Consider the following 12,675-nt stretch of genomic DNA (forward strand, 5'->3'; position numbering starts at 1 on the left):
AGACGTACATGCTGCTAAGGAGCTGCTTAGCCAGGAGTTTTTCTTAAAATTTAATAATAAACTATAGAAAAGGGAAGCAATTAGCAAATGTGATCTAGCTATCATTAATCTACATCAAAGGATTATAATGATGTACATTGTGTGCCTTTCAAATTATTCTCTATTATAGGTTTCACAACAGAAGTTGAGAAATCTCTTTGACAAACTAGTCCCTTATTAAAAATCAAAGGAAAGTACTTTGCTACCATCTGTGCAACATTAGCGCCTTCACTAAAGAATGATTATTTTGTAAGTTAAGAAGTATTCAGTTCTATTTAAAACAAAACAGCAGTGACACAGCTATTCAAATGCTCATCTTCATCTATTATAAAAAAGTCATAGCATATATGAAACACTACGCAATTCGCTACAGAAAGACCAGCATCTCTCCCAAAACCTTTCCTAACAGAAAGGAAAATTGAGACCCATGAAAGCATAATCAAAGTGTTGCTGTTTTTTTTTTTTTTAATGTCACCAACACCAACATATGCTTCACAAAACCTGACCAGCACCTGCAATGTCTGATTTTATAAGATGGGGGACAAGAGAAAATAAAAAACTTTAAAGTTTAATGCCACTCGTAGAAAGCAGATTATGTTTTAAAGAATAAGGTAAAATTACCCATAAATGGTTGTCAGAAAAATTTATGACAATCTCTTCTCTTTACAGAACACTGAACCAAGAAAAATCTGTTCAAGTATTTAAAAGCTCATTTTAGAAAGTATTACTATGAATTAGGCTTCTTTGTCTCCAGTATACCATATACCATGTCCATGATTTGACAGGGTCTTCCTAATTACCCACTTTAATTACAGTAATTATATATTTTATAGTAAATGAAAGTAACAAGGTTCATTCGGAAGATAAATTGTGAATTACAGGTTTAAAAAAAATAGAGAAAATGTGGCTATGTCCAACCATTCCACTTAATTAAACATATTCAACAGATTACCATTTAATAGAACCGTATGATTTTGGAGCTAGAACTTAGGAATCACTTAATCTAATACCTTTATCTTATATTATTTTCCAAGTTCCTCATTACAAAGAGGATGAGCCATTATTTGTCACCAAATGTTAGCTCCATTTACATAGTCATCTTGTTTGCCTTATAATATTTTGGCTTTAGACGTACTTGCTAGATAAAAAATATATGGAATAAACTATAAAGACACAAAGGGATATACCAAAAGAAACCATCTCAGTTCCCTTCAAGACTAAATCTGTTTTGGGTGGCTAAACCTTGAGAGTAAAAGGTGATAATGATGCAACTTACAGAAAGTAGAAAATACTTTGTACCATGGAAATAACACACCCAGATAGAAATTTATACTTCAATATATTTATATTCTAGATACATTTCATCTTCTCTAAATATAGCAAAAGAGATGTCACCATTATAAAATGGATTATTGAAACCAAAATGTAAGAATTTGTTTTAATATTGTTTTAATTAAGTTTAGTCTCTAAGATATGAATTAGTCTTAACACTGCCAATTTTTTCCTAACACAATTCAACAAACTACCCACACTTCTAACAAAAGTATGGTGCTAAATGATAAAACAATAGGCAAGACACTGACAATATGACCATCCTGCATAACCTAGGCCCTCAGTTTCCTCACCTACAGAATAAAAATCCTAAAATTATGATTATAGGTTAGGCAAACAGTAAAATTTCAATTCATTTTATTTTTTTTATTTTTTTTTTTTTTAATAAACATGTATATATTTATTCAGTCTTCTGGAAGTTTCTTTTTTTTTTTTTTTTTAATTTTATTTTATTTTTAAACTTTACATAACTGTATTAGATTTGCCAAATATCAAAATGAATCCACCACAGGTATACATAAAATAAGTAAAATGTTAAAGTCAGCACAGCTGAAGTCTGATAATGACTAACGTAATCATCATTCATTATAATAAGGAAAATAAACACAAAATGGCCTTTGGAAAGTGAATCACTGTAATTCACTTCCCATGCTCCACTTCTGCTCTTAGATGAGAAAAACAGAATTCCAGAAGGCCTCAGGTTCCACACGAAAACTTATTCTCGACTCGGCAATTTTCCTACATCTCTTTTTTAATGATGAAATATCAAGGCATTTAATATTCCAAGGTCCATGAAATGTGAAAACCATACTGATAACTCAAACATCACTAACTAATAGTAAAATTTCTTGAGGAGTCCCGATTCCTCTTGGCATCACATGGCACACAGACCTCAGTGAGCCGGAAGTGACTACAAGCAACCCACTGAAGGTTGTTCTGCTCCCTCATTAGTACCATCAGAGGTATCACAGTGCTTCTTTATGGGCTAACCTGTGTCTCTCCCAAAATTCAGTTTGAAGTCCTAACCCCATTACCTTAGAACATGGCCTTATTTGGAAACCGGGTCATTGCACATATAATTAGTTAAGATGAGGAAGATGGGGCCCTAATGCAATACGAACCATGATCAAACAAAAAAGGGAAATCTGACACAAACATGCATATATGGAGAACACATGACCGCCTTCTACAAATCAAAGAGAGAAGCCTGGCACTCATCTTTTCGTTGCAGACCTCAAAGTAACCAAACTACCCCAACCCTTGATTTCTAGCCTTCAGAACTATGAGACAGTAAATTTCTATTGTTTAACCCATCCAGTCTGTGGGACTTTTTTACAGCAGTCCTAGCAAGCTAATATCTGACTATACAGCAGCTGAAGAAGAATCAAATCAGAACATCATGACAGCCACAAACAAAAGAGCACCCAAATTTGAATGCCTGGACGACATTCCTAAAAGGCCACACATCTTTAAGAACCTGATGCAAGCCACTTTCACAGAGACATGACATTTTTCATATCATACACTTAAGAGAATCACTAATCCCCACCCTCAACACTGCTAAAGATGCGTGGACTCTTGATTACGAATTCCTGCCTAATCATTGGTATAGGGATGGAGAAGGAGCAGATCCTACACCCATGTTTTCTAAATATAAAGTAAAACACTATCAGCACTGCCTCTGATAAAGAAGGAAAAGAACACAGATGAACTAATAAAACTTTTCCTCATTGTGCCTTTATATAGGTTTATGCTATTTTTTAAAGGTAAGTACTTTTAAAAATATGTGCATATAAAATTATATCTGAAAATAAGCAAAACTTTATCACCATAGCACATTTTATCATGAAAGAATAGAATCTAACACAATAATCAGAAAACTAGATAAAGAAAACTTTTCTTTGGTAAACTATGGTTCAAAGTCTTCTCAAAAATATGGACCTGGTCAGTAAGACTCAAAGTAGTTGTCTTATTTCTTTATTTTGCCCAAACAACTTCACCTTTAGTAGCTGAAAATAATGTATCGTGTTGGAAAATAAGATCATAAATTTTTAAAAATAGAAATTCTACCATTTTGTATGAGCTTAATCAATCATTCATGGCATCCTACCAGTCAAGAAAAGGTTCTCCCATAAACACAAGCTAACATGGTATTATCTGGTCAATAAAAATCCAATTCCAGTATCTGATTATGAAGATTCAAAATGCTTTACTTTCTTTCCACAGCTGATTAGCTCTCAGCAGAAAGCACAATGGGAAGATACATAGTTAATACACAGAGTCTAAGAACAATTTTGAAAAACATTAACCTCTGTTTAAATAGAAAAGAAAAGGAATATTAGGTTTTGCTCTTTCAAAATGTGCACATCTAATAAATCTGTAGGAAAGTGATACACAGAAGGTTGCATTCTGTCTTGTGAAATGATATTTAAGTGAGTTTTAAGGACAAAATCATTATTACTAGGGACAAAAATCACTACTCTATATATATTATACAGAAATTATTGTAACAGTAAAAAGCGGGCAGAAAGAGAAGGGGAAGACAGAGGATGAGATGGTTGGATGGCATCACTGACTCCATGGACAAGAGTCTGAGTAAACTCCAGGAGTTGGCGATGGAGAGGGAGACCTGGAGTGCTACAGTCCATGGGGTGGCAAAGACTCGGACACAACTAAGTGACTGAACTGAACTGAAAAAGTGGGTAGTGTAGGTGAGGAAAAATCTCTGAACTGACAATCCAAAGAAACAGGCTTTATTTCTCCTGCTCCTGGTACTAACTATATGCGAGACTTCAGGCAAAATCATTTAACTTCTCTGGACCCTGGCTTCTCATCCATAAAATAAGTCAGACTTAATTATCTCTAAGGTACCTATCACCTCTTGATTCATAACACTATAAACCTTCAAATCTGAAATAAGTCATTCATATTTTATACATTTATAAAATCAATATGAACCTCAGTTATTTAAGAGAGACAGTGATACTTCCTTCTTACCTGCAAGATCAGTGTCGTGCAGCAAATTCTGAAGCTTACTACACAGCTGGATCATGCTGTCCAATTGTCTGTTTATCTTCACATCTTGTATCCAGGCTGGGGTATAACACACTGGACATTCACTTCCAATGCAGTCACTTACACAATTACTTAAAAAGGATCAAAAAATATATAAATATCAACACACATTCAGCAGGATCTAAATTCAAAAAAATAAACAGTATGAACAGAAGTAAATGAAGCAGAGGCTGTTCTAATAAACATTGGTCCATCATGAAATATTAGTTAAAACAATGTTTTTGAAAGAGTGTATTACACTAACATACACATCATGCAATCCACATCTAAAGTTGCTTATGTAACTTGCTACGAAGAGACTATACCTGGTCAGACACGAGTCTGCCTAACTTTTCCCTGTAAATAAATCTATAGCTTCTAAAGAGAATACAGAGGGAGATTTTAAAAAAAAAAAAAAAAATTTAGTCCCTAATGCATACAAGCCATGCATATGAACCTTGCCTATTCTAAACCTAACACTGTGCTTCATAGAAATTCCCCAAATTACTGCAAAGACAAAGGTAAAGGTATTTTTTCTTTTATTTGTGTACAAGTGTGTAAAGACTTTTAAAGTAGTTTTTGAGAAAAGATTTTGGTTCTTTCAGGTATTTTTAATCTGTAGATTCAGTTAAATGACCTCAGATTATCTGTCCAAGAGTTACAATCTCATAATTAGAAAGGCTTTTATTAAATTTCTTGGTGGCTCAGACGATAAAGAATCCGCCTATAATGCGGGAAACCCAGGTTTGATCCCTGGGTTGGGAAGATGCCCTGGAGGAGGGCATGGCAACCCACTCCAGTATTCTTGCCTGAAGATTCCCCATGGATGGAGGAGCCTGGCAGGCTACAGTCCATGGGGTCGCAAAGACTGAGCAACTAAACACAACACAACAACACCATTTATGACTCCGATGAAGATATGCACAAGTTTTGTTCACAATTCCCCCCTGTAACCTATCTGTGAATCCCGAAACAAGAACCCTCTACACTGCATGGTGGGAGTTCCCTGGTGGCCAAGTGGTTAGGATTCCAGGCATTAACTGCCAGGGCGCAGGTTCAGTCCCTGGTTGGGGAACTGAGATTCTGCAAGCTGTACAGCACAGCTGAAAAAAAAAAAAAGAACCTTCCGCACCTTCTTTAGCTTCACCAGATGGGCTGCAGCAGGAAGGGGTAAAATAATAGCCATAACAGCCACATCTCCTCCAAACACCACACCCCTTTTCCTATGACCCTCTTGTCTGCAGGCAGAGGACTCCTCCCACAGGATCCCCCTTCAGAATATTTAACCTGTCTTCTACTCAGCAAAGGAGAAGGAAATGGCACCCCACTCCAGTACTCTTGCCTGGAAAATCCCATGGACGGAGGAGCCTGGTGGGCTACAGTCCATGGGGTCACTAAGAGTCGGACACGACTGAGCGACTTCACTTTCACTTTTCACTTTCATGCACTGGAGAAGGAACTGGCAACCCACTCCAGTGTTCTTGCCTGGAGAATCCCAGGGACGGGGGAGCCTAGTGGGCTGCCGTCTCTGGGGTCGCACAGAGTCGGACACGACTGAAGCGACTTAGCCGCAGCCACCGCAGCTGAAGTGACTTAGCACCAGCTATTCAGCAAAACAAAAAAATTTGCAAAAACGTAAAAACAGTGCCACCCTGCCATTTTTACTTTGGTTTGCCAAAGTTATTTTCCCTTAAAAAGGGTTCTTTAATATTACTATGCAATGTTTTTATTATTGTTATTTTTAAATGAATTAGTATTGTTTAAATGTCTCAGTTTTACATGGGAAAAACACACACCCATAAACAAAAGCTCTTTGGGGGGCTCAATTTTCAAGAATGCAAAGTGGTTTGAGCCCAAAATGTCTGGGTCCTCCTGCCACATATCTTGAAGACTTACATCTGAGAGTTCATGAACTACTTTTATCAGGGACTGGCATGAAAGTATGATATTCTGAAGCTGCCAGAACGTGTCAGTAAGATAAAGACCTGTGTTCTGCCAACCTTCCCTTGACTCCAAGGCTTCAGCTGCACTGCGACATATTAAAGCCATCTTTTAAAACCGCATGGCGGTCGGAGAAGGCGAGGGTAGGACAACTTGAGAACAGCATTGAAACATGTATATTACTATATGTAAAACAGTTGACCAGTGCAAGTTCGATGCATGAAGCAGGGCACTCAAAGCCAGTGCTTTGGGACAACCCAGAGGGATGGGGTGGGGAGGGAGAAGGGAGTGGGGTTCAGGATCGGGGGACACATGTACACCCATGGGTGATTCATGTCGATATATGGCAAAAACCACCACAATATTGTAGAATAATTAGCCTCCAATTAAAATTAATTAATTAATTTAAAAAATCTGCATGGCAAGAGTTCCCTGGTGGCCTAGTGGTTAGGATTCCAGGCATTCACTGCCACGGCCCAGGTGCAATTCCTGGTTGGGAAACTGAGACTCCACAAGGACGCACAGCACAGCGCCCAAAATGAAAACAAACTTCATGGCATTTACAGCGCTGGTCAACAGCTTTAATATCGCCAAGAAACACAAACAGCCACCCTAATTCTTGGCAACATATAATGAAAATGAATCAAAACTACACTGAATCAGTTCTTTCTTCTGTTCACATACAGATGACCATTTTCTCTTTTAAGATGGTTCTCAGGCCTCTCTTAATCTTTCATTGGTTGTTTTAAATCACAGATCCCTTCAGAATCCAATTAAAGGTATGGAACACAGACAAACAGGTGTCTTATATACAGACCCCTTCAGAATCCAATTAAAGGTATGCAACACACACATATACACATGCTTTACATACAATTTCAAATTTGTTATGCTCTAGATGTGTAACTGATCTATTATATACAGTGAGTACAACCCTGAAATGAAATAAATCTGCTTATTCCAGAGTGGAGGCAGGGAGCAGACAAATTTTAGATAGGCATTATGGGAAGCCTTTTGGAGGAGGTAATACTTGAGCTGAAATACAACTGATGAAAAGCTAGGCTCACAAAAATCTGGTGGACAGAATTTTAGACAGGCATTATGGAAGACATTTGGAGGAGGTAATACTTGAGCTGAAATACAACTGATGAAAATCTAGCCTCACAAAAATCTGGCAGAAGTACAGTTCAGATGGAAAAATCGGTGAGTGCAAAAGTCCTGGGGCAGGAGTAAATTTGACATGTTTAATGAACCAAAAGGAGAAGGTGGCTGAACAGTGTGGTTCGAGAGGCAGTCAGAGACTCTGCCCTGTGCAGAGTCTTGTGGACCCCAGCAGAGTATTCTGATTGTAAAAGGAAACCACTGAAGGATTTTAAGAGTGGTTATCATATTTTAATGATATGAATGTGATTCAGATTTTCAAAAGATCACTCACAAGAATGTAGAAAATGGAGAAGGGGACCAGTTCTGAGCGTTTTACAATAGGCCAGGGAGAGATCATTTGATGGTGGCTTGGACAAAAGCATAAACAGGAAATAGAAAAGTGCGAAAATGAAAGACTGAGGGTACATTTTCAGGTGAAATGAGAACTTTATGATATGGGATAAGCAAGAAAAATAGCAGCCAGGCGTGCCTACTGGTTTCTGCTTTGAGCAACTTTGATACCATTTATTCCAATGGCACCGTTTACTGCTATGAAGATTACCGAGGCAGGAACAGGGCAAAGGCAAGAACGAGCAACAGATCTGCTCTCAACATACCAAGTCTAGAATCCCACTTCATCATCCAAATGGAGTTATCAGGTAGGCAAGAGATACTCTTTCCTACCCCATCCTCCTGCTGGATGTGCCCCATGGAGCAGGCCTATGTTTCTACATAGAAACAAAATCCAGACCCTAACCATAGCCGCCTCCCACAGTCCCCAGCGCACCCAAGTCACAAGGTAAATTACTTTCATATGTGCTTAAACTTCATATCACAGTTTGCTCATGCCAGATAATCACAGTCATAACTTGAAATAATTAAAAGGTTGATTCAAAGGAGGATATATTAACCCTGTCTCACAGACAATTAAACTAAGACATTCACTCCTTTAATTGATTTCCTCTTGAATAAGAAATAAGATGAGATGAAAATCTCTAACCTCTCAGCCAGGGCGTTAGTGGATATAATTTCATAGCAACTGTTATGGCTTGAATTGTGTCCCCCCCACAAAAAGATGCTTAAGTCTTAAACCCCAGGACCTGTGATCTTATCTGGAAACAAGGTCTTCGTAAATGATCTAGTGTAGATGAGATCATTAGGGTGACCACCCTAATCCAATATAACTGGTATTCTTAGTCTTATAAAAAGTGGACATTTGGACACAAATAGGCTACTCTGGCCACCTGATGTGGACAGCCCACTCATTGGAAAAGACTCTGAAGCTGGGAAAGAGTGAAGGTGGAAGGAGAAGAGGGCGACAAGATGAGATGGCTGGATGGCATCACCAATGCGATAGGCATGAACTTGGGCAAACTCTGGGAAAAGGTGAGGGACAGGAAGGCCTAGCCTACTGCAATCCATGAAATTGCAGAGTCGGACACGACTTGGTGACTCAACAACAACAAAAGGCACACAAGGGAGACTGCCATGTGAACTTGCAGGCTAAGAGCAGAGTGATGTATCTCTAAAAGGATCATTGCCAGAAACCAAAGATTTTCTACCAGAAGGTAGGAGAGAGGCATGGTACAGATATTCCCTTACCTCCCTCAGAAGGGGCCAACTTCACTAACACCTTGCTATCAGACTTCTAGCCTCCACAACTATGAGACAATAAATTTCTGTTGTTCTCAAAGTCACCCGGTTTTTGGCACCCTGTTATGGCAGCCTTCAGAAACTAATACAGTAAATGATAAGAACTTAGGTTTCACAGTTTGCAGAGGCCTAGATTCAAAATTAACTGGAAGAGTAAGAGAGGCATATTTGAATTATACAGTAATTAATTTTCTCCCCAAACTTAGTAAAGCTATTTTCTAAGCTTTGTACCTGTCAATAAGTTATCCTCTTTGACCTTTTAGCTTCTGATTTGTAAATTAAGACGGATAAAAGGATCAAAAGGAGATAATGTACAGTAAGTTATTTTGCAGTCCATGAGAATTATACAACAGAAAGTAATACCAGTATCAACATGGTCACGTGACTATTACCTTAGTAAAAAATACACTTACATTAAATGTGTGTGTCTATCTATCATAAGCCATCATTACTTACCTACAGAAGATGTGCTCACATCCGCCTAAGCACACAGGCTCCCTCAGAATATTAGTGCTGTTTGAAGAAAGAAAAATAATCAAGACTTAGGTCACTGTTAAACATTTTTTACCCAACATTTCACAAGTCCAAGACCCAACACTACTGTACTTGTTTCTCAAAACATAAGATATTAAGGTCATATTCATTTGAAAGGCTGTAACTCCCTGATTAAATATTGTATCATCACACATCTGTTGAATTCAAATAGCAACTACCAAACTCAGGACAAACTGTAACACTTTTTATAATGCATATGCTGTGAAATCATAGAAAGAAGCAACTTTGGTCAGTATCTCTTTCAAGTAAAACCAACCACTGGCCACTTCTTTCAATTCATGATTCAAAGTGTAGACCATAAATCTCAAAATGAGACTCACAAATAGAATGACTATACAGTGTACTGTCCAAATGACAATACTTCTGAGAATAAAGGGGAGTGATAACTGGATAGAACAGCAGGTAGAAATCAAGACTGTCATAGAAAAATAGGACATCTGGTCCCCTTGACCATAAAAATTTATGGTTTCCCATTAAAAAAAAAAAAACTGCTTTCCAGTTGTTGTCAAGTAGCCATCTATTTTTTACAGATGTCTTTTCAGAAATGCAGCTATTCTTTCTATTTACAGGAAATTGCTTTATTCTTTAAAGCAACTGGGAATAGGAATCATCAGGCTGGCAGTCTGCAGAAAATTAAGTATCCCCAGCATTGTCCACCAAAAAACACCTGCTAAGTTTGATAATCCTAAGAAGGTAAAGCTACTTAACTAATAAACACAGATCAAGTCATTAAAGTCAGAGGGCGTAATGTGGCAAGAAAAAACAGGAGAAGTAAAGCTTTTTAAAAAAATGAACTTTTTTTGGTTTATTACACTAACCCTAGGACCTTTAGGTATTTACATCATTATTATCCAATTATCTCTGCGAACATCTCACATATAAATAAAAATAGTTTTCTACATTTCTTGAAAGATCAGATGCATCACACTGCACATTTTAATAGATATGAACATTAAAGTGAAATTGAGTTTTCAGCAAGAGTGCTAAAAACAGAGCACACCCACAATGTTATTCTCAAGATATTGAAAATGGTGCTCACTGACATTATAAACCCATCACTTTTTAAAAACTCAGAATATCTGATTTCTCTATCACACTACATAGAACATAGTGATAAAAATATGACTTGTGCCAGCAACTTCTGGCAATTCAGATGATCTCTGCTACAATGCTCATGCTAGTCCTATAATTTCTGTTCATTATTTGAGCTACAAAACCTAACCTCTGATCTCCGAATAAGTGTGTTAAATTCTACTTCATTACAAGCTCTGCTTCTGAGATCTCAAAAGTGGTGTGACCAAAAGTCCTCTTATCATAATATACCCCCTCTCTTTCACCCTGACCAAACCTCCACATTCAGGTTGCTCTCCATCTGGAGAGACTTCCATTCAGTATTAGCTGCTTGGATTCCCTACCAGCCCAGGCCACAGAGTTTTACATGCTTCAGCACCATCACCCTAATTCTACTAACCTCTCAGACACTCAAGAATGCCAATCTACAATGCTAGACAGGCCCCGTAGTCAGCTCTTTCTATGCCTGCACTCAGGCTCTGAATAACCACTATAAAAAGACAGAAATACATACAAACTTGTCTCTAAAACTCAGGTAGTTTCCTCACCGTTGTATCTCTACCAAAATGATGTAATAGATGTTCTGTGAGTAAACAAACAAATGAATAGACTATTAAAGCAATGCCCAAGCTCTAAATCCCATTAATCTTACTGAAGCCAAACAGTGTGAGCTTTGTCCCACCAGATTTATTCCTACTTCCCCACCCTCCAGGTTCAGAGTTGTCCTTGGATCCTGTATCTTCTCTGCTTTCTAAAAGAGCCTATTCACATGACTATAGCCACCTTTCATCTTCTAGCTGCATCTAAACATGCAAAGTTAATCTCTCCTGCAACATAAAAAAAAAAAACCCTTTAGACCCTACCTTCCACTCTACCTTCCACCCTACCTCTTCCCTTTCTTGTATATTTAAGATCTTAAATAAGGAATCTCATCAGCAAGTCCTTCCCTGGCTTCCCTGGTGGCTCAGAGGTTAAAGCGTCTGCCTCCAATGCAGGAGACCCGGGTTTGATCCCTGGGTCTGGAAGATCCCCTGGAGAAGGAAATGGTAACCCACTCCAGTATTCTTGCCTGGAGAATCCCATGGACAGAGAAGCCTGGTAGGCTACAGTCCATGGGGTCGCAAAGAGTCGGACATGACTGAGCGACTTCACTTACACTTTCACTTTCACCAGCAAATCCAGGAGTCCCCAACCCTTTATAGCACCAGGGACTAGTTTTGTGGAGGGCAATTTTTCCATGCACTAGTGGGCGAGTGGGTGGGGTTTGGGGATGATTCAAGAGCATTACATTTATTGTGCATTTTATTTCTATTATTATTACATCAGCTCCATATCTGATCATCAGGCATTAGATCCTGGAGGTTGGGGACCCCTTAGCTAATCTGCCTTTCTTCCTAGCTTTACTCTCATCACTCTGTTCACACTGCTCACCAAAACATGTTTTGGTCCTCATTCTCCCCAACATCCCTGTGAAATAACATCAACCTCACCTTCTTTCCTGAAACCTTCCCTGAGTTTTAATTTTCTTAATTTGCTGAGTTCAATACTTCCTTAGCTGCTTCTTTTCCTATTTCTCAATGGAGGTGTACCCTCAGGATGCAGCCCACAGCCTTCTGGCTCTCTCTGCCAATACTTGACTCAATGACTTGATTCTATTTATAAACTTAAATTTCCTTCCTAAAATGACTCTGAATTTCTTGATCTACAGTTCTTACCCTTCACCCTAGCAACCTACAGTGCAGTTAGCAATGAATCTAGTACTATGAATAACTGGTCAACTATAGTAATTATTTTAATTAATGACCTTGAAAATATTTTTTATTGCTGTTAATAAATGAGAAAAGACACTGGGGGAGTGAATGAAAAGTACGTGCATGTGTGAGTTAG

General features: G+C 38.1%; 1 protein-coding gene across 3 annotated transcripts in view; it reads right to left on the reverse strand.

Moving 5' to 3' along the window:
- Positions 1 to 12,675, reverse strand: part of BARD1 (BRCA1 associated RING domain 1) — a 90,190-nt gene that overhangs the window by 66,584 nt on the left and 10,931 nt on the right. For all 3 annotated transcript variants that reach the window (XM_006051405.4, XM_044937770.2, XM_044937771.2), the window contains exons 2-3: positions 9,619 to 9,675; positions 4,369 to 4,517 (exon numbers count right to left, since the gene is read on the reverse strand). In XM_006051405.4, coding sequence (XP_006051467.4) covers positions 4,369 to 4,517; positions 9,619 to 9,675 — 206 coding nt within the window. The remainder of the gene's footprint in view (positions 1 to 4,368; positions 4,518 to 9,618; positions 9,676 to 12,675) is intronic.

Source organism: Bubalus bubalis, chromosome 2, assembly GCF_019923935.1.
Source record: "Bubalus bubalis isolate 160015118507 breed Murrah chromosome 2, NDDB_SH_1, whole genome shotgun sequence".
NCBI classification, from domain to species: Eukaryota; Metazoa; Chordata; class Mammalia; order Artiodactyla; family Bovidae; genus Bubalus; species Bubalus bubalis.